General features: G+C 37.7%; 1 protein-coding gene across 4 annotated transcripts in view; it reads left to right on the top strand.

Moving 5' to 3' along the window:
- The window catches only part of CCDC88A (coiled-coil domain containing 88A), a 114,916-nt gene that overhangs the window by 80,790 nt on the left and 10,516 nt on the right, over positions 1–23,610 (top strand). For 2 of the 4 annotated variants that reach the window (XM_072409668.1, XM_072409667.1), the window contains exons 17-29: positions 1,074–1,212; positions 1,738–1,914; positions 2,096–2,257; positions 3,552–3,829; positions 5,702–5,845; positions 10,110–10,296; positions 11,019–11,164; positions 11,526–11,618; positions 12,361–12,575; positions 15,515–15,592; positions 18,623–18,826; positions 20,736–20,807; positions 22,826–22,906. In XM_072409668.1, coding sequence (XP_072265769.1) covers positions 1,074–1,212; positions 1,738–1,914; positions 2,096–2,257; positions 3,552–3,829; positions 5,702–5,845; positions 10,110–10,296; positions 11,019–11,164; positions 11,526–11,618; positions 12,361–12,575; positions 15,515–15,592; positions 18,623–18,826; positions 20,736–20,807; positions 22,826–22,906 — 1,976 coding nt within the window. The remainder of the gene's footprint in view (positions 1–1,073; positions 1,213–1,737; positions 1,915–2,095; positions 2,258–3,551; positions 3,830–5,701; positions 5,846–10,109; positions 10,297–11,018; positions 11,165–11,525; positions 11,619–12,360; positions 12,576–15,514; positions 15,593–18,622; positions 18,827–20,735; positions 20,808–22,825; positions 22,907–23,610) is intronic. The other 2 variants (XM_072409669.1, XM_072409670.1) reach the window with 2 other exon arrangements.

Here is a 23,610-nt window from a genome sequence, read left to right on the forward strand (position 1 = left end):
TGACGCTTTTGGAACAGAAATCTAGAAATCAGTGTAACGCTCAGGTGGTTAAAGAACCAGGGGATTTATAAAAGTATGAACCATAAAATGCCTGAGGCTTTGAAGCAGTTTTAATGTTGCCCAACTGGCCTGACATATAAAACATAGCCATTCTGGAATAAAGGTTTATTTTAGGGTAATATTTTGCTTCAGCAATTTAACGTGGTTCTGCAATAGATATGAGGATGTAATTGAAATAGTGCACAAAAACTAAATGTTGCAAAGTTGGGGATGTATTGTAATTATCACAATCAGGACTTGCATCAACAGGCAAAGATCCTAACCTTAAGAAGTTTTGCATTCCCATGGAAGTTTATGGGAATGCAAAACTTGTTTAAAGTTCTCAAAAACTTATGGAGGTTAACTGCCTGTGAACTGTACCTCCCTATGCGTTTTTCTAAGATGAGTGATCTTAGAAACGTCTCAAACTGATGCCATAAACACAATCTCAATGCCTGTAAGCAAAAGTTCATAAAGCCCTGGAATTCATTTACTTTGTACTGTATATATTTTAAGTTGAATTGCATAGGTTTTGATCTGTCTTTATATTTTTAGAATTGTATTGGTGTTCTGCCCAACGAAATGGGCAGGTAACTTGGTAGTATAAATTCCTAGTTTTTTTTTTAGGTTAGGTTTTCCAATCAAAGATTAACCCTACTAGTGTTGCTGCTAGGTCATATTTAGTGCTGTGGCCTACTTGATGAAGAAGAAAGCAAACCTGAGGAGACCAGCTAAACTTTAAGTTATGCAAATCCCATGCAAGATAACATTGGGTTCATAAAGAGGGCAGTCCTTGTTTGAAAAACTATTTCTATAATAGGGACCTCATGCCTAAAAAGCTGGGCCTAGGTATATAGGCAACTTAGCAAGATACCTAGGTATTAAGGTTAACCATAATTCACACATGGTATTTTAAAAGCACATGTCAGTAATTCAGATTTTTAGTAATAAAGTAAGTTGAATTTCAATGAACCATTGAATTATGGTTGTTGGAAGCAATTCGTCATGACATTTTTTCCATATCCTCATAACAGATACAAGCTTCTGGAGTCCAAATTAGAATCTACCTTGAAGAAGTCTCTTGAAATAAAGGAGGAAAAAATTGCCTCACTTGAAGCTCGATTAGAAGAATCCACAAATTTCAATCAACAGCTACGCCAAGAACTTAAAACGGTGAATTTTTGTATACCATAAAACTTATTTTACTCACTGATACCCTTCATAAGGGTTCCACTGTGCATGAAATTTTTGGTTGACCTACTGCATAAATGTAGCTCATGATTGTCATTCAGCTGATCTCCACAAGTGTTGTATGTAAATGTAATATCAACTGTTAAAATTAGTTAGTACGTGTACTGATAAAGGAAGGGCAGGGAAAGCTTTCTTATGCAGACACAGCTGCAAATACCTGAAAGAGATGACCTGATTTATGAAGAAAGGTATGCTTTTGCGATTTGAAGTTTGTAGAAGAAAAGTGAGATCAAGTCAGTAATTTAAATTGCAACATACACAGGAAATTCCAAGAACCTTTCCCTTACCCCCTTTACCCTTATCGGAGCTTAAAAGCTACATAAAATCTGCTCTGGTCACTGCTGAACCAGTGACAAGAACAAGCTGCCATAATGTTTTCAAAGTTAGAAATCCAGCATTCCACAGTTACATGCATGTATATGTTAATACATTTCATTTTTTTTATAGGTGAAGAAGAATTATGAAGCCCTTAAGCAGCGACAAGAGGAGGAAAAGTTGGCACAGAGCTCAACTCATAAGTCTGGAGAGGACATTGTACCTGTCCGTAAATGGGAACGGGAAAGCCAGGAGACCACAAGAGAGTTGCTGAAGATCAAGGATCGCCTGATAGAAGTAGAGAGAAATGTAAGCAAACTATGAAATAAGTGAACCTCTGCTGACAGGAATATGCCAAATGGCAAAAAAAATAGTGGTTTGCTGTCTGTCTTTCTGATATCCTATAGGTTCAATAGTTTTTAAGTCACTGAGCTGGAAGAAGCATGAAGTTAGACTGAATTCCTTACTGAGCTATTGTCTTTTTTTTCAGAATGCTACTCTGCAGGCAGAAAAGCAAGCACTGAAGACTCAGCTGAAACAACTGGAATCTCAAAACGACAACTTACAAGCACAAATTTTGACTCTTCAGAAACAAACCATTTCACTGCAGGAGCAAAACACAACTCTACAGACACAAAATGCCAAACTGCAGGTATTTAGACCTAGAACAATGTTGTCTTTTGGATTTCTAATTTGAAACTGGATAGGTAGACATAATAAACATTATTACTTGAACGTATGAATTTTAATTTTTATATGTTTCAATTTACTGCGTTACAAAAGTTGCCTATTGTATAGGATTAAATTTTGATCTTGGCTTCGTAACCTAGTCATAAACCTGAAATAAACATGCATCAAGTGAAGTCTGAAAAGTTTTAATTTGCATCTTGCATACTTGGGTCATGGATGAATTGAAGCTATTACCTAGCCCTGAGATTATAACTAAAAATATATTGGCAGCTACAATATTTATACTTATTTCAATGATCTTTGGTGGCTAGTTTTGTAGCTGTTAAAAATAACAAAGGCACATTGTATTGGATACAGTTAGTGAATTTAGGTCACAAATGTTTGGCATGAGTTCCACAAAGTCTAGTTGACTTTTAATGAAAACCAGTCTGGTTATGAATATCGCTGGTCTTACTAAATATGCATTTCAAAAAAGAACCAGAGAGCCTTTTGGAAGGAGCCCATCACAGGTTCAATAGCTGAAATATATCTAAAAACTCCTGCTATGGGATGTGCAACCCCTTCATCTTTTTATCCCATTGTAGGTATTGTAGGTTGGCAATGCTGCTCTAAAATTTAGGAACAGTACATTTATGTGGAACCCATAATTCTATTTTAGGAGTCCAATGCAGGTTATCTTGGAGCCTCTAAAGAGGGCAGAAACCTAAACAAATCAGTTTGACTGTTAATGTGCTTGCTATGTTGTGGGATTCCTTCCACAGATATTCCTCAGGCCTTGTATAAACAAAAAAATCTGCTGACAATTATTTTGTATTTGATCATCCAGTTCATATTCCAATTTCTTAACTTAAAGTTCAAAAAGACTGCACACTAGTGTAGGATATTCCTCCCTTGTGATCATTTTCCTGCCCAGATAAAAAATAAATCAGAATTTTGACTGGATGTGCTGAAATTCAGACACTCTATACAACTTGTGTACTGTAAATTGATACCTACCAATATGTCTGATCTTTCCACACCTGTTCAAAAATCTCTGTATGGTCAGTGAACTGCTGAATCTTTATTCAGTTTTTTTTTTTGGATCAAGTTTTTAGTCAAGTAGATGTTAATTGAGGGGTTCGTGACAAATACCATGGATTTACAAAGAGGTGTTTCACCTGTTCCTTTATACAAAGGCCTCTGCTTGAAACATTATTAAAAATCTGCTATGTAATGATTGTACTAAAATTATTTTTATTTTCTGATTGTGTCTCCAGGTGGAAAACTCTACTCTCAACTCTCAGAGCACCTCATTAATGAACCAAAATTCACAGCTCCTCCTTCAGCAGTCCAGCTTAGAAACAGAGAACGAGTCTTTGGTAAAAGAGAGAGAGGAGTTAAAATCCATGTATGATTTACTGGTAAAAGACCACGAGAAGCTTGAGCAGGTTCATGAGCGCCAGGCAGCAGAGTATGAATCGCTGATCTCTAAACATGGCAACTTGAAGTCTGCACATAAAAATCTGGAGGTGGAACACAAAGATCTTGTAGACCGGTATGACTTTTCCTTAATTTAAATAATTGATGAACTGCTGAGTTAATTTTGTTGGGTATTGAAATGGAAATCCAGCATTTGATTGGAATCCCCCTGAGTAAGGCTTTGTTTTCACTGGCTATGAACAAGCTTCAGGCTGTGTGATGGGGAAAACAAAGCATGCTTTAGCTTGGTTTTGGTTTTATTTCTGAAACACAACCAATGCAGCACAGACAGAAATAAGCAGAATGCTGCAAAAAAAGTCAAACAAAGATGACGCATCTATGGGGACCCCAATTGCATTTAATGTCATTGCATGCTCAAATTTTGCTCAAAGCAGTGGTGACTATGACTAATGTTCTGGGCTGGGGAGCTGCAAATGAAGATCTTATGTGCAGCCTCACCTGGGGATAAAACCCGATTTTGCAGGAAATCTTTTTTAAGTACATTGCCATTATGTAAGCTCCAATGCCAGTTTCAATGGGCCTGATTCATTAAAGCTCTTCACGGCTGGAGAAGTTAGACTTACATGGGTAAACTTGGGTGATCCAGCAAACCTGGAATGGATTTCGCAAAGGTAATTTGCTATTTTTTAGCAAATGTTTTCAATCTTGAACTAGATCCTTTACAGGTTTGCTGGAACACCCAGGTTCGCCCATGAAAGTCTAACTTCTCCAGTCTTCAAAAGCATTATTAAATCAGACAAATATTTGGTCAGCTGTATCAGAAAGTGTAGAACTGAATTTTGCTTTGGCATATGAGAGGTTTTTGACAGAAGGTAACTCCTAATGTATATAGCTCCATAGATGTTTTTCATGCATTATTTGCTACTGTAATACACTGTTCTTTAGTACATTTTAGAAGTACAGCTTTAGTAAGAACATACCTACCACCCACCGACTAGAAGTAACAGTATACACCCATGTTACACTTCCCTATAAGCATCTTCACAATGGAATAATAAAGTGAATCTGCCGTTGCGGAACCTATTCTAAAGAATGAGAATAGCCTCAATGTGAAGCTGATCTTTTGGGTCAGTAGTTTCAATCGCACACAAACAAGCATTGCAGATACCTGTGTGGCAAATTGCTGAACACCCTGGCCTCATTATCATTTTAGATCAGTAAATCAAAAGATATTAGGGCAAAGGATCACCAATGTGGCAAGCTTTTTCTTTTTTAGAACCAAGTCAAGTATGGCAGTTATATAATCTCCCTCTTAACAGCACTTTGCTAAGCAGCAGAGGTCTGGGTGGTTCAGAATACTTAGTTAAAATATACTTTTTTTTTTTAACTTGCAGATGAGATTTAAATTGTTTGATGTTTATCCAATGGCTAAACAAATAATGTACTAATGTTTTGAAGCTGTGTGTGAGTGTAGAGCTGCAGTACACAACTGCCTAGCAGGGACACCCCCTGACTGTTCCACACCTAATTATCACTGGGTCTCCTACAGAGTTTGTAAATGTCAGGACTGTTTACTGAGAAAGAAAAACAAGCCCCATGTCTGAACCTCTGCGTTCATTTCCTGAAGCCTGCTCTGTTTTTGGGCCAAGAATAGCATTTTTATGTTTGATTACCAGTTAGCTGGGCATGAGCGTCATGATGCAGACAAGTGTTCCATTATTCTGACTTTTGCTGCCTATGAATGGTCCAAGAAGTAGACAACAATGTCTGTTAAAGAGCAGAACATCAATAGACAGCCTGTTGCTTCTGGGGCAAGCTGCGGCCATCCAAGAGTTCTGAAATCAAAGCATGCTTTTCCAGTTATCTGATATGCTCCTGCTGGAGCTTGTAGTTCCACAGTAGCTTGGGTGCATGCATCTGATTTAGATCATAATTACAAAAAGGTTTAAAAAACAGTCTATTAGAAATATGTTTTTTTTTTCATTAGATACAACCAACTTTTGAAACAAAAAGTGCAGTTAGAAGACCTGGAAAAGGCTCTTAAGGAGGAGCAGGGAAAAATGGTGCAAGAAAACAAGCAGCGTGAAATGTTGGCTTCAGACTATCAAAGACTTACTGAGGAGCATGAAAGGTAAATATTACATTACAGAGACCTTCAAACTCAATGACAAGGTCTGCTTATTAAAGGTGTCCTCCTTCCCCTCTCTAAAATGCTGGATAATGGTACAAAATCTGGGGATGAAGAAGTTACTTATACCTTTCCTTCAGCTTCCCCAGTATCCAGCTGATGATCATTGTTCTTTTAGTTAGATCTTGGAGAATGCAAATTAGCTAGAAACCTACAAGCAGAAGACTCTGCTATGTGCTGTAGTCTCTTATCATGCAATTTGGGCTGCACAAAGTTGCTGCTACCCCCTGCATTTATTGCATCAAGATCTGCCCTACTACGGCTCTGTGTTTACCTTAAATGCATATTAAATATGTTTTACAGTTTGGGAATGGTAAAAGGAATGGAATTTTTGGAAAGTAATTTGCATTTAGGAATACGGTGAGCTGATACCTGCTTTAGAAAAGAGAGATGCCTGCACTGTTTGTAGTTGGAGGGAAAAGTGCATAAGAGAAACATGAAGGTTGATAACTTCTTATACATTGCTATGCTAGTTGCATAGGTCTGAGGGTATCTTTAGACTGATACACTTCTACCTAAGACATCTTTTTGTTTTTTCAAATAACCTGATAATTTTCACCTGGTATATCTGGCATTATTGCATCAACTGATGTCCCATTGATTCTACTTTGATAATTCTTCTCTAAGCTACTATTTGTTTTAATTGCTGAAGAAACTTATGCGATATTAAGTGAAGTTGGGGACAACGGTGACCAGAATCATGTCACCAAAGCTTATTATTTTCATACTTGTTTTCCTGTTCCGTGCAATTAGTTGAGGCAAAATCTTGTTGAGTCATCTCTAGGAAATGGCTTTGATAAGCAGGACTGTGTCACTGCTTCAGTAATTTTATGTACACACTTGAGATTGCACAGCTGGAGATACACCAAACGTTCCCCATCTAAGGAATAATGAGAAAAAGACTCCTATTAGTCATGTTTAAAAGATTTGTACTTCTATAAAACAAAATTGTATTACCCAGCAGCTAAAACTAAGGCTACATACACACGTGCAATAATTGTCGTTGTAAAGAATCTTTCACGATAACAACTGCATGATGCATGAACGGGTGCTGTACATACAGCACCGTTCTGCTCTAAGGAGAGGGGAGGGGGAGAACAACGGAGTGGCACCCTGCTGCGCGCTCTCCCCCCTTTACTTGCATTACGATCATTCGTTGTCCATCATCCGCGGATCCACCAAGACAGCCGTTAGGACGATGGGCGACGAGCACTGTACACGCCAGATTCTTGTCCGATATCGGCCCTGAGGCAATTATCGGACCAGAACCATTGCAGGTGTGTACGTAGGCTAATTAAAACTAAACAAAGAGCAAAAACAAACAAATTATTTCCATACCAGTATGCAACAGCATGAAATCTCATCTTAGCATAATGTTTTGAGCCCAATCCAGTTCATTTTCAAGCCCAAAGAATACAAATACAACTCGCCAACAAATATTTAAATACTTCCCATACCCTGTCTCATAATGGACGAGGCTTCTTTTGGTTTCAACGCTTTTTATTGAGATTTTTGTAAAACAGAAAAATATAAACAAATCTGATAGAGAACAATAATCATACAAAACAAGAAATAAATAATATAATATATAATATAAAAAATGTAAACATAAACATACAAACTAATAGCATGAAATCACTTTTACAACAGTCAACAATAGTGTTCTCTATAATTAGAAAACAGATATTGGAAAATAAAGATGTTTTCGGGAAAATGTAATGTCACAAGAAGGGAAAAAACTTGTTGGGGGGGGGGATGTGCAGTGGTGCAAAATCTCTGGTCCAATAGACGAGGCTTCTTTTGACAGTCAGTCTTTCTACAATGTGACATTAATGGTAACAAATTGCATACATTTCACATATACATAACAATAAGTGGTGCTATAAAGGCAGGTTTGTTATGAGATAACCATCACATAGAATAATTTGAAAGATTTTACTTACAAACTCCAACATCCACCCCCCACATAATTGAAATTCTATTTCCAGCTGACCCCTCACAAGGGACAAAATTCTACTTGTTGTCAAGGCAACACAGTCTGCAGGGGTGCACATATGATATCATCGTCTAAAGTCCCATTCAGTAGGACATCACACATTCATATTGAGTTATTCCTCTGTGTAATAACACCTGCAAATAGCTTGAAAGATCAGTGACTTCAATTTAAGGGTAACCATGGTTGGATAGCTTTCAAATATTATTTTTCTGTATTTAAAGATGCAGCTGAGAAAGCAGTAAAATATTAAATATATCTTGCATAAAAATCTTCATGTTTACATAAATAAATCTATTTAAAAAATATATATATATTTTTAAAATGTATTGTCAAAGGGGGCTGCTGCCCTCGTTTTATAGTATCCACTATGGTTGGGATTGTCCTTGACAATATTCAGTGGGGGTTTTTGTAATTGTTAAATTTTGATGCCACTATTTGTATCATCAATAAACTGCTGTGGGTTGCTGATCTGCAAATAAAATGGAAAGGAACTGTTTTTTTCTCTATCTGCCATATTTTTTTTTCACAATACTTAACATGGGCAGCGCAGTGGCTCCAGGGCACTATCTGCATGGAGTTTGCTGGTTCTCCCTGCGTCTGCGTGGGTTTCTTCCTACATTCCTAAAACATTCAGTTAGATTAATTGGCTTCCTTTTCCCCCCAATATTTTGACCTTAGACTGTATTAATGACATATGACTATGGTCACTGATTACCTGAGCAGCAACTCTCTCCTTAACCCTCTCCAGTCTGGTTTTTAGAGCTGCCCATTCTACCGAAACAGCCATTGCTAGAGTGGCCAATGACCTCATCAGAACAAAGTCCCAAGGCAACTTTTCCCTCCTCCTTCTCCTTGATCTTTCTTCTGCTTTTGACACTGTTGATCACCTCCTTTTAATACAAATCATGCACTCCAATGGTATCAGTCACACTGCTCTCTCTTGGTTTGCTTCCTATCTGTTTAACCGCTCATTTCAGGTTTCTTTCAATGGTAATTCCTCCTCTCCCACTTATCTCCCTGGTATTATTCCCTAGGGGTCAGTCCTTGGACCGGTTCTCTTTTCTCTGTACACCTCTTCTCTTGATAGTCTCATATCCTCCTTTGGCTTACAGTACTATCTGTATGCAGATGACACTCAGATCTATCTGTCCACCCCTGACCTGTGTCCCTCAGTCCTGGATAAGGTCTCGTGCTGCCTGTCAGCCATCTCATCATGGATGTCTGACCAATTCCTGAAACTCAACCTGGATAAAACAAAACTCAACATCTTCCCCCCTTCAAATTCCAAATCTCCCCCTGACATATTCCTAACTGTTAACAACACTGTTATTTGTCCCTACCCTCAGGCACGTTGTCTTGGCGTTACCTTTGATTATGCCCTCTAATTTACCCCCCATATCCAGAACATTTCCAGGTCCCGTCACTTTCATCTACGCAACATCTCCAAAATCCGCCCCTGCCTGTCCCTAGAGACCACCAAACTCTTTGTACATGCTCTTATCTCTTGTGTGGAATAATGTAACCTCCTCCTCTCTGGTATTCCACTAACCCGACTCTCTCCTCTGCAATCTATTATGAACGCTGCAGCCAGACTCCACCATCTTTCCAACCGCTCCTCTTCTGCTGCATATCTTTGCTTTTCCTAGCCATTTTCCTTTACATTTCTGACCTGGTAAAAAAATACTCCCCCATCCGCTCTCTCTGCTCCTCCGATGACCCACTAATGACTTCCCCACTCATAACCTCATCACAGGCACGGCTTCAGGACTTTTCTAGAGCTGCCCCGACTCTCTGCTTATTTAAAAGAGCATGCAAAACCCATTTTTTCAAACTTACCCACCCATCTTTTTTTGTATTTTAAAACCGTCACTACGTCCCACAACTACATCTGTCCCCTCCTATTGTGTGGCAATTCCCCCACCTCCTAGATCGTAAGCTCTTCGGGACAGGGTCCTCTCCTCCTGTGTCACTGTCTGTATTCAACTGTCATTTGCAACCCCTATTTAATGTACAGTGGCGCGTAATATGTTGGTGCTATTATTATTAATAATAATAATAATAATATTAATAATAATAGGGACATTAGATTGTGAGCCCCCTTGAAGGTCAGCTAGTGACATTACTAGGGACTTTGTAAAGCATTGTATAATATATCGGCACTATATGAATACTGTGTAATAAAAATAATATTTGTACTTCTTCTCTGTTCAGACTTAACCACACATACAGGCAACTGTTACGTGAAAATGAAAGCCTGCAAAGTGACCATAAAAACTTGAAAAGTTCGCTGAACAGCGGAAAATTGGAGCAGACTCGATTAGAAGCTGAGTTCTCCAAACTCAAGGAGGAATATCAGAAGCTGGATATTGAATCCACAAAACTGAATAACCAGTGTGAGGTGAGCTTTAAATATCTAAGATTTCTATCAAAGGACAGACAACTTGGTTGAATGTTGTACCTCTGAAATGAAGTTCTAATTGGTTCATATACATTACCGGTATTATGATTTTGTTTGTCAATTGGCTAATATCCTTAAGTTTTACCCAATTTCGGGTTTTTAATGCACGCAGTTCTGTTGCCTCCTTGTTTTGTCCATAACAAAGTAACAGTAAAGAGCATATCTGTCAAAAGCATAATGGGGAGCATAATTATGGAATAATTAAAACTTTTTTTTTTTTTTTAGAGATAACCTAACAAGAAAATGAAAGGTTCTCTCTCTTCATTTGTGACCAGATGTACTTTTGCACGCCAGCTGTGTCTGTCGATCACTGCTTCTTTCAGTTGTTGCATTGGCATGTTCATAGCTTCACATATGCTGTCTATCGATCTTACCCTCTGCCTTCCTAAATGAAAGGTTACTTGGCTGTTATACAGTGGATTTTGACCCTTCTCACTATGTTTTTTGCATAGTCCATTCCACTTGTCTGAATCCAAAAATAGCCACGTAATCAGCATTTACAAAGGGAGACACGGTTATTTAATATTTAGGCTCATTTGCCCTTTTGACTTATTGCCTTGCAGAATTACTTTACTTGCAGTGTTACTGTTATTGGATTTGTGCATTGTTTGTACATTTGTTTATGTTTGGTATAATGGCATTCTTTTTCAATTTTCCTCCAGCTTTTAGGGCAAGTAAAAGGCAACTTGGAGGAAGAGAATAGGCATCTGACAGACCAGATACAGACATTAATGTTGCTAAACAAAACATTGTTGGACCAGAATATGGAAAGCAAAGACCTTTTCCAGATTGAACAAAGACAGTACATGTAAGCAAATATATTTCATGCAAGGACTGAATATTGCCCTTGGATATTGTGCACAGGTGTTATATGTTCTTTAGTGGTTTTCCCATACAGCTTAGAAATCAGAAACTGGAGAAAAATGATGTAAGGGAAAATATATAGACCATAGCAATGTTTTGATTTTTGCTGTATGACAATAGGTTTCCTTCACAGTCATCATGTAGTATGATGTACACAAAGATGAATTTATACTGAATCTCATCATCTTTTCCATCTTTACATATGTATGTCAGGGTTATTCCTGCTTTCCTGTGTTAAAAAAAATTGATGTAGTGCTTTTTTTTGTAGTAGTGTTTACCTAACTACTGATTATTTTGTTTTCTAGGGACAGGTTAAATGAGCTTAGACGGCAAAAAGAAAAACTGGAAGAAAAGATCATGGATCAGTACAAATTCTATGAACCATCACCTCCAAGAAGGTAAACTGTAAAACACTGGTTGTAAAACCTAATATAAATATACTGGTATGATACTAGTAAACTTCTATATGGAATGGGCATCACAGTGGCTCAGTAGTTCGGACTCTGGCCTTTGCAGCACTAGGTCTCAGGTTCAAATCTCAGGCAGGACACTCTCTGCATGAAGTTTGCAGGTTCTCTACATGTTTGCATTGGTTTTCTCTGGGTACTCCCGTTTCCTCCCACATTTCAAAAACATTAGGTTAATTGGCTTCCCCACAAAAAAATAACCTTAGGCAATAATAAAAGACATGTGATGATAGGGGCATTAGATTGTGAGCCCACAGCTAGTCACATGACTACGGACTAAAGAGCTGTGTAATATGTTGTCACTATATAAATACCATGTAATACTAATAAAAAAAGTGAAAAATTATTTGCCCTAAAAAAAAAAAAATTGCTGATGGATCAAAATGCTCATAGTGCCGGACATATCGGCCATGTCATTGTAGACAGCGGTTTAAGCAAATTCAGACAATTGGCTATTCTGCCTCAAAGCCAGTCCCCCTTTTTGACTTGGGTCATGTGAACAATCTAAAAAATTTGGTCTGGTAGTAAAGGAATAGTCTGTTGGGATGGTTAAGGTTTTAGGCTGTCTATTTAACATATAAGCATAGCAGGGTGAGATGATGAGTAAGTTGCTATAATAGAGAAAAATCCTGAAAATGTTTACTAACTTTTTTCCAAATGTTTTACCTTCAAGGAGAGGTAACTGGATAACTTTGAAAATGAGAAAGCTGATCAAGTCAAAGAAAGATGTCAACCGTGACCGTCTTAGATCTCTTACACTTACCCCTTCCCGATCAGAGTCCAGTGAAGGCTTTCTGCAGTTACCACCCCAAGACAGCCAAGACAGCTCATCCATAGGTTCAAATTCATTAGAGGATGGACATCCACTGGGGGCCAAGAAAAGCAGCAGTGAGTACCTTGAATGACATTATCCAAGATATTTTTTTGACTTTACTTGCATAAAGATCTGTTTTGTACTGTAGTTCATAGCAACCCCTTTTAATTGGCTGCTATTTGACATTACAGGTGCTCTTTGCACAATTTCATGAAATAGGCACATATATTTTTTTATTTAAATTTTTTATTATAAAATTTTTTGAAGTAAATCATATATTTAGTCTTTTAAATCCATATTTGTGTCATTAAATATAAGGTATTACCTCTTCAAAAGTGCAAAGATCCGAGAATTAAGTGGCCAAGCAGATAACTATTTCTGACGTCTTCAGAAGAGTCAGTTTTCAAGCACATGCCCCTCTTTTCTTGTATGTCATAGCCCTCTCCTCTTCTTGTTATGTCTACCCAATGTGCTGGCCCAGCTCATTCTCCCCTCCCTTCACCTCCCTATCTAAAAAGGAAATACTATATAAAGTATCACTTGAATGGCAGCTCTGAGCCTGCTGGGACTGCCAAGATGGCGGTACCCAGCACTTGTCTCCCAGATTTTGGATGTCAAAACAAGCGAGACCTTTGCAGGTAAACAATATCCCTGAAATATGTTAAATGCAAATTCTATTGATATGGATATATTGTAAATGGTCCTTTAACTTTACTTCTGCTGATATATTGGATTTATTGCAATGCTAAACTAGAACATATTGAAATATCCAGTGAATTGTTTTATCATTATGTCTAATAAATGATTATTCTGTGTAGCTGAGTGCATATGGTATACATCTGTACAGCTGTTTTTTCGTCTTTTCTTTACTGGATTATAAAATGTAACTCTGAAAACTCAGTTTTCCATGTTTGGATGATAGGTTGTCCCATCTTTCTATGTGGTTAAGTCTGGAATTTATCCATATTGCATCTTAAACTGATGTTTCTGTTACCAGTGGTTTGTATATGTTGTGCGTTCAACGGATTTCCTACATAGAAAAGTGACAAAGATTCTAGAGAGCTAATGCCCAGCAGAACCTTTTTATTGCCCTGCTAGAACCTTTACAGAAATTGTGAAATTGTTTTTAAATATTTCTGAACTTCTTCAGATTTTAAATAGCTTAGAAAAGGTTCTTGTTAGTGCCTAATACAATATCAACTTGAAATTTACATCCTCTTGTTTCTTGAACTTCACTTGGTCCACAATGTTTGAAGATAGACATTTATTTATTAGGTTTGCCCTTGATAATGACCTACGGTGCCATGTTTGATTGGCTGTCCCATAGCTCATGTGACGATGGTTCAAAGAGTATTTGAGGAGGATTAGCTCTGATCCTTCTTCATATTGAGACTAGCCACAGCAAAGTGGTGGTGAAGGTACTCTGGAACAGCTAAAAATCAAAACTGTAAAAAATAGACAACTCCAGCAGAACCATTCAATTAAGAAATAAGGCAATGAATGGACAGTAACTGGCTGAGAGTATGGTTTTCCTTTATCATTTATGATCTATGGCAGGATACTTACAACTGCTGAAGCGAACCTCTGTTGTCATTTGAATAACCTACAGTCTTGTCCCCCTTTCCAGTGGTAAGCCCAATTATCGGGGCAATTTTGCTAGTTGCTACCCTCTTAGGGTGTAACTGTTAGGGGACATTAGAGGAGGCAAGGCTGTTTGATGTTTTTCTGGCCTTAGAAAGCAATTGAAAGATATATGATAAAGCTAGAATTTAGACAAAAAGCTCTAAGCAACTTATGGCCATGGAAGGTGTATGAGACTCCAGAATCTGTTCAATGTTCCCCGATATTTACAACATTTTCAAACAGAGAAATGTTTATGGTAGACGTTTTAAATTAGGCTTGGATCCCTTGAATACTTATGGGCACATTAATTATCATTATTAAGAGGGGCAATTTATTACCACCTGTGTTTATATATTGTTTCCATTTTCTTCATTCTTTGAGATGGTTGTATGAAGTCCATATTTTCATTATTCTCTTCTCCTGCACTTTTCCCTTATGTTTGTGTGTGTGTGTGTGTGATCCATCACAATATGGTTTTTATCTGTTCTTTAATTTCCAATCAGAAAGCGAGATCCTGTTTCTGCATCTCACGGTGTCCCTCACATTTTAGCCCATAGGTCCTTAGTTATGGTTTACTTTTTTGTTTTTTTTGAGGGCCACCACAGCAAACTGGAATACCATGTTTTGTCATAGTGTTTCTCTTCAAACCAGTTTCATTATCACAGGCTTCATGGGTAATTATTGAGCGGATTACACATTACTTCTTATTGGGGGGATTTTATTTTGCTTTCTATACTGGGAACTACATAAGAGATTCTCCTTTCTGGAAACACAGACAGCAATAAACACTTTACAAATGATCTAACCTTTTACTTAGTTTTTCCATTGCTTTCTGTGACTGACCCAATGAGCACATGGAATATAAAAAAAAAACTTTGTATGAAAAAAATTGTATGCAAAAATGTGGAAGGTATTTCAAGATATTTAGCTAAATATATAACCTCTCATTACTAGAATCTCCAGAACGTGTATGATGGCTTGACTTTAAATTCATAGTTCATGCATAGCTAGCACACCCCAGAAGTCATAACCCATCCCCACCTCCTCAGTCTGTAAAGAACTTTTTTGCATATCAAATACTTTAGATTCTATACAATTTTGGAAAAAATGTTTTGTTTTTTAAAACATATTTTTCAGCGGTCACAGAATGTTTTCAGAACTTGGAAATTGTGTCACCTGCCATACTCATCTTGCACTGGTGTTGGTCTGTTTTGTGTAGTAGTGCATGCTAAGTTGAGATTGTTACATGCTCATTTCTGTCTTTTGTTTCAGCATTTAACTTCTTCCATGTGTTCTTCTCCTCCCTCTTCCTCTTTTCATTTCTCTTATTATTTTCCCCTTGGTTTCTTGTTTTTTGATTTTTTTCTTTCTTCCCATGCTGTGACATAAGCACTGAAAAGACTGCCTTTTATGAGGAACAGACCGAAGGATAAAGACAAAATGAAGGCCCTCTACCGCCGCTCTGTGTGTAAGACAATCAACCAGTTCAGCTAGCTGTTCTTGGCTTCCATCACTAATACCTCACTAAGCTTACCCCGGACTGCGCTATTTTCCCTAACATGCAAGCTGCAAGTCCTGCTGCCATTGGTTGGGGCAATATAAGGGGACATAAACCAGGATTTGAAAACAGTGATAGGTAGTTAGAGCAAGAGATTTACAAGCTTAGAGCAAAATGCAGTAACCCACAGCAAGAGGATAAAAATGGAATGCCATTCAAAACTTTTTTTTTCTTTCGGACAAAGTATTTTTTTTCCTTTAAAATCCTTTTTTTATCACAATTTTAAGCAGTGATCACAGATAACTATTTTTTTTAGAACTGTGATCTAATCCGAGCTCTATTTCCATGGAATGCAGTATTTTAACCCTGAAAAAGTGCAGGTGCAGTCTGACTTCCAAAACATAATGGCTTGAAGGGTTTTGTACAGTTTCTAACCCTTCAGGATTTAAATGCTGTGTGCTCATAGAGGAGATTTCTATCCCATTCCTCCTCAGACACATCTCTTAGACATTGGCCCTGATTTAAGTTCTTCAAGGCTGGAGAGTAGACACTTTCATCAGTTAAGATGGGTAACCCAGCACCCCTGGAAGGGATTTCCTAAAAGTCCTTAGCTATTTGTTAGAAAATGTTTTCATTCCTGGACCATGTCCATTGCAGGTTTGCTGGATCACCCAGCTTCACTGATGAAAGTGTATTCTCTCCAGCTTTGGAGAACTTTAATAAATCAGGGCCACTGAGTGAAAAATTTCTACATGTGGATGCAGCAATAAAATTCTGACTGGGGTTCCACACTTCTTTATTCTATTACTAGAAAATGTATTTCTGTCTTTACCCTGATGGATGATTTTCACTCACTCCCTGTTTATCACCTATAAAAATAAACAGGAATAGCTGCATGGCATTTCCCCGAATAGGTTACCTGAGGCTCCATTTAGACTTGCGATGGAAAACAGCACACTTAGCCATACCCAGGTGCATAGCAAACTGCTGCTATATGCCAAGGAGCAGCAAACTGAAATGCAGGTCAATGCTTTGCCCCACGCGTGTGCGTTGGCAGTGTGGTTCTTCTCCAGAGGTTGAAAAGCAGAATCACCAGGGGTTAAAAAAACAGATTTTAAATCCCTGAAGAAGCTTTAAAATTACAAAAACTCGTTGGTATAAAGTTTATTATTCACAAAGGTTCTTCAGACCCTCAATCACTGTCCAAAAGAGAAATAATGTTGGGGCTGATAATGAGCCTAAATAATTAGTAAATCATTTCCAGCTGCTGAGGGTGACTGCATTTTTAAATATAGACACTGCTTTACCTCATTTAATAAGTTGAAAAGTGTTTCATTCCCCTTAACAATCCATGCTGCAGGTTTCCTGATACTTGTTGGCAATACATCTGCCCAATTATATAAAACTTTATAGTTACTCAGACAGTAAATTATAATCTTATTGCAAAGAAAAGGGCCATATATAAAGAAAAACAGTGTGACTGCATCAAACATGTTATGATGGAACTTGTATGTAAATATATTTGTGACTTAAAAAATATCCCTTTGTTGCAATGAAATAAGCTTGGCATTCAGCACAATCACAGCTGCCTCCAATATACCTCAATGCAATGAACAGAATGCACTTGGTCACCTTATCTGTGTGAATGAAACAGATCTCTGTACCAGCCTGACATCTACTGACCAGTGCCAGTTTCTCAAACTTGAGCCCAAAATGCAAACTTGGGCCATATTTTCTAAAGAATTGGAATGCAGTTTTGTCCAGGACTTAAAATGGCTCCATGCCTTGAAAGCAATATCTAAACCCCAAACAACAATTTATCATACTGCAGCTTACCAGTCATTTAATGAGGTGGGTGCATTTGTTCTCTTTTTTTTTTTTCTACATATGATCTGTCGCTAACCTTAGTAGTAAGCCAGGCAAGATTTCAACCATGCCTGCCCTGTTCATCTCCATAACCTGGACAATGGGGAGCATAGAAAGTTATAGAGGATGAAGGTATTTCATGCTCCAGTTTCATTCCCATGGAATGATATGGGCACAGTACTTCCTTGGCAAAATGAAGTTTTTTTCATACTGACTAAAAATGTTGTTTAGCTTGTAAAATGAAAACTATTTCAGCCACCGCATTTATAGACTGTAACCTGCAATATGTTACATTTTTGTTCCTGGATTCATCCTTAAAACCTCATATTCATTTGTCATTTGTGAAATGGCACTTATTTTACAAATGTTTTTAAATTTTTAACTTAATTTATAAATGTATTACACAGAATAAAAAAAACTTTATTTTTTGTTTGAGTGCCATCGTAAAACAATTATTTATTCAGTGTTTTTCAAAATGCAATAACCTGCACTGGCCATGGACCTGTCCATTCCTGCTGACAGAAATTCTGAATGGCATTGAGATTTAAGAATTGCATTGATCTCCCCCGTAACAATAAAAATGCAGATAGGTGTACATGTTGTCTTAACATGGTGGAGGTGGTCTCTGTGGTAATACTAATTTTGCAATCTGCTCTTTCTTTGGCAATTCTTTGGCAACTATGTTTTTTTTTAACTAGCGGGTTACATTGTGTCATTTACCTGACCTAAGGGTTAATCCTGGGTCCATTCTACAAAATGACTGCCAACTTTGTGTGTAGACAACAAGTGCACTTCAACCATTTGCTATACTGCTTTTTTCACCATTTCATACCATTTTTTAAGCAACATAACTTGTCGGCAAGCTATGCTGCTCATCACTGCTGCAGTAGCATGGTGGGGCTATACTAAAGGCTTTATCAGTAATGTACAAATGCCACATTTGCTGTACATGTACACTTGCTTTCACCATTGCCCACAGAATGCATGTCATAAACAAAATGGCTTTGTGAACCTGGTAGCTGTTGTGACCCGCGGTACGCTTTTAAATGCTTGTATAGCTGTCAGAAAACCAAAGCTGGCTAAAGATGGCTCACGGATATCATGCTGATTCATTTGCTTTCATTTGCATCCCAGCCATGAATGACCTGGTTCAGTCCATGGTCCTGGCAGGTGGACAGTGGACAGGTAGTGCTGAAAATCTGGAGGGTCCTGATGAAATTCCCACGGGCAAAAGAAGGAAAGATTTGGGAAATATGGCCTTCTCCACAACCTCCATCAACTTTTCAACAGTCAACCAAGCTTCAAGCTTCAGAACCAAGCAGATACCTAAAAGTAAAGGTATAAGCAGTGCAATATTTTTGTTTAGATGTGCTCTGTTTGTAAGTACTTTATGGGATTGAGGATATTTTATTAATACACTAACCTGCTTCTAATCCACTAACCTACCTTGTGCAACTGGAATTCTAACAATGTATTGCTGCTTTTATTGTATCTCAAACAAAATAACACCAAGAGAATAACACAAACCTAATTCCCTTCTCAGTAAAATGGTGGAACTATTGTGATATATAGGTGTTTAATTAGGCCTTTCCACCATGCAAGGATTTCAGTAGTAGGGCAGCCCCAAGACTTCATCTACAGGGAGTTTACAAAAACTTCCACAATCTTTTTTACATGTGGAGGATTATGATTTATGGGTGGTATGACATTTGGGCTCTGTTTAAGCCTTTACAGGTATGACAATGATCAGTTTTCTAAGCCATATGGTAAAGAGGAAGCCTGGAATGACATGAAGACAATACTGGCTCTTAAAGATCCTGCTGTTGTCCCATATTCAAAATGCAGATTCCTACCTATTGTCATCCATTCCTCTTTATTATTCACACACATGAAGCCCACCAATACAGACATCAGATTACTATCACTAGAAAAGATTTTTTGTGACCGTTACCATTGACAGATGAATGAACAAGCGCTGTACACGCAAAGCCATTCTGTTCTATGAACAGAGAAGGAGGGGAAGACGAGAAAGGGTCACTCTGATGTGGTCTTCTCCATAGCAAAGCACAGTTGTTGTTCACAATCAGTTATTCATTCATCCTCCAGAGTGGATTAATGAAGACCTTACACACGTGTACAAACATTAGATTTGTCTAGGGCAACAATTATCTGACTCGTGAACATAGCTTGAGAATTCTATATAAGACAAAGTAGGAGACCTGGGATGATGATAGTGATAGAATCTGAGCTATAGTGGCTCCTAAAGTTCCACTATTTGAAAGGAAGTTGGAATCTGCAATAAATTTCCTTGGTTATCTCTTAAAGCTTATTTAAAGCAAGAGCTGTAGATATGTAGTCAGATAAACTACTAACAATGGCTATCCAGTTCAAAAGACACCACAGAATGACACACTTCCTTTAGTATTCAGAACATGGTAAAAGACCCATTTAGACACCCCTATCACTACAATAGAAGCGTGAGAGGATACTTGTGCTAAAGTGGGTGACTAATATTTGGCTATGACAACAAAGGGCAATGTGGCATGAAAGAGGGAATCAGCATTTTCACTGACATTCCTACCAATATTCAGGCCCAAATCATAGCATATGAGGTTACAGGACTTTAAAGAGATGAAGTTAAACAACATGAGTTGGACGTAACCTTTTGTGTCACGTAATAGTCTTCTCCTACGCTTGCATCTAAAAGTAATCTCATCAAAACAGTGTGTTCTGTTTTGGTATTGGGAACATATATCAATCAGATGCTGAGAAATACTACAGTGCCCACAGTGTGGTCTAAATGCCTCTGCTGTTTTTGTTGTCTGATTTTACAGCAGATATAACAATTGACAAGAAGGTGGCATGGTGTTTACCATGCTGTAAGCATGAACAGCTGTTTCCCAGCATGCTGTACAGTCTCCTGATGTCTGGCTCTGGGTGTTCTCATTCTTCACAGTCAGCTAATTCTTATAATATCTGATCTGATATGTTTTTAATAGGATCGAGAAGGAAGTATTTCAGGGAAGTTTCTAATGTGCATCAGGAACATTTTGTTTCTGGTCACATCCACCAATAGATGGAAGAATTTGTATTTATGATTTAGTACATGTGAAACTTTTTTTTTTTTCTCCAAAGCCCATGCTTTAAAATACTATGTTCAGGATCATAAGGGACATGAAATACAGAGGATGCCACATATTTATTTGTTTTTTTTTAATATTGAGTTTATTGCCACTTTATTTTGCAGATGGCGCATCGTATGAGGATGTCAGTGGGCATGGTGCTAGTGATGATTCTTTTAGTGGTTCCAACGTTCCTGGTAAATATTCATCTTTGGGCTTCTGGAGGATGCTAAGCACGATGGTCTCATTCCGACCATGCATATCACAAACTAAGTTGCTTTAATATTGCATGAAACATGCACTACAAATCCTGAGTGCTCAGCCTTTGGGTTTTACTAAACGACAGTATGTTGATAGCTTGTATTAGGATTGTTCATCTTTATTGGTCTTACAATCATTAACCATGTGAAGATGGGAAGTATGTAGGAGAAGAAGAATAGGAATGTGAAGAATAGGAAATATGTATAATTAAGCTATACTCTGTTAATCTTTTAGAAATGTTTTCAAAGATCAGACACCATAGAATGCTTACAATTACTTTTATTAATCAAAAAAGTTTTTCTAAACACCTCTCTAATTTAGTTTTACATTGTTACTAGAGACTGATTCCATAGCTTAGCCATGTCAACTGATATTCTAATATCTAATGAGACAGCCTCATTGGCAGTAAGAGCACTCTCATTAAACAGATGTAGCATTTACCCTTGTGGGAGCAGCTGAAATTTTACTGGATTCTGTTCCAACATGGTGTGAATAAATCTCTCAGGCTCAGTTAGTTTAGGAATTTTATTTGCAAACCTCAATGAAGGAGAGACGGTCAGGGAATGCAGAGTGTCAGACAGTTTCAGTTCTCAGTCTGGTTGGCAGATATAAATTCTCAGCTTCACATGTTCCCAGGCCTAAACACTTTGACACCCCAGTTACCTAAAATAAACTTCCTCCTCTGGAATTGGTTAACATTAAAGCAACAGTCCCAAAATAAACTCACACTGGCTTCTGTCATAAAGCACCTTACTGTAGGTTCCCTATTTAGTAGCTTCTTCCCAGTCTTCAGCAGGTTTCAAACTGCTGGAAACCTCTCTTATGCTCCCCCAGGTCCTTCTAGCAGGGCCTTGCCCAAGACAGGCCATTGAGCTCTACAGACAGTTTGTTTCATACACCCAAGCCACTATATATCTTTACCTCTCATCCTGCAGATATCTGTCTGCTTTGAAACTCCGATCCAAATGGCCACGTTTTCCCGTTGCCCGGTAAACAAAAATATTTATTACGTGACAGGCTCCCACCCAACCACTAAAGCTTCTTTCTGGCAGCAGAAGGCAGCCAACCATCACTCCCAAGAGAGAATCAGTTCTGAACTTTCTATTAGGTTCTAGACTCAAGTAATAATCAAGACCAGCTCTATTCTAATGGGAAGTAAGGATGCTTTGGTAATAAAATAAACTGTTTTTTTCACTATATATAACCAGAGATGGAAGAGAAGAAGTTATACAGTCTATCACTTGGCAAACTAAAAATTGTGTCCATGTGCCCAGTCCCTCTGCCACATTACACTGATCTGATATTGGACACTTGGAACCTAAATTATTTTCTTGGTTTATGTCTGATCAGCTATGAAATGCTGATAAGGAGTTAATAGATGATAAAGGTTTTTCTGATTATCCAGAAATAATGGCTTTTCTGAAATTGCATTGTGGATACTTTACCTTATCTGTTATGTTCAGGTGCAATTGGTGCCTAAAGTGGTTGTAGTTCTTCATTTAAGAGCTAGTTAGAAAAACTTTACCTACTATACAAAATTGATATTCTTTTACACATCTGAAGCTTCACTTAGCCAGGACCTGGTCCCAACATTAGTGCAAGGCAAGGATCACAATAACAAAAATACAATATCTTGTCAGCCAGTGGGTAAAAATAAAAAATCTTTTTTTAGGATTCTTGTTTAAATGTCCTGTAAACTGTTGTCAGTGTTTTTTTATGTTATACTGGTTTGATTGTAACTTTTCATCTTGCCATGTCTTTCTCTCCCTTTTGTTTTCACACTTTTACATATATAACAGTCATTGCCATAGGCTTTGTGTCCATGGTTTAGAAGCGATGAGCATGCTGAGTTTGAGAAATAATGCATGACTCCTCTGCACTTGTGGATAAGAATGCAGCAATGTTGTGTCACCTGCTAAATGTTTGTCGCCATTGTCTCCAATCTCTCATCTAGCTCCCAGACCAGCCAGCCTTGATAGTGGCAGGACATCCCTTAGTAATAGTAATAATAATGCTTCACTCCATGAAGTGACAGGTATGCTGTAGACATTTTTATTCTTGTTATTTTGTTCCTCATAATGAAATCATTTATGATTTAGCTCAGTTTTTGTAGGAACTGTCTATTTGTTTGAATTAGTAAAGCTTAATTCTGATTAGTTGCTGTACATCACTGTATATTGCTTTTCAAAATCATCTAGTTTCCCCTGTGTTATTTGCCATCTGTGTTTGCGTGTTTTGTTAAGGAAATATGGAATCATATGGAATCATTTAAACACGAATAAATGATGTGCCAGGGGGAAGGGGGCTTAGACTGTAAATGGATCTTTCATTTTAGTAAAAGAATAACTTTAAAGTGCAGTTGTGCCCAGACTTTGGTCTTTAAACTATTTCCATATTCCAAACAAGCAGTAAAAGACTGCAAAAAAAGTAATCACCTACCACTCCCCATGTATTATGAAGTATTTCAGATGAAGAATTTATATCAAAAATCACAACAAAATGTGTATAAAGTCTGGAAACAGATTCACTTTAGGGGGTTTTACTCCACTTGCTGAAATTCCTGTAATAACTAATTACCAGATTCAAAAGCACAGTACCCTTGCAATCACATTTGCAGAGAAAGAAGCTGTGAACAAAGTGTAATCTCTATAGTCCCCAGATCGGATTAGATACTTGTGGGTGATGTGACCTGTTAGCATCTATCCACAACTGGCTAAACATGGATGGTCCTCTAAATTG

This window comes from Pyxicephalus adspersus, chromosome 4 (genome assembly GCF_032062135.1).
Source record: "Pyxicephalus adspersus chromosome 4, UCB_Pads_2.0, whole genome shotgun sequence".
Classification (NCBI taxonomy): domain Eukaryota; kingdom Metazoa; phylum Chordata; class Amphibia; order Anura; family Pyxicephalidae; genus Pyxicephalus; species Pyxicephalus adspersus.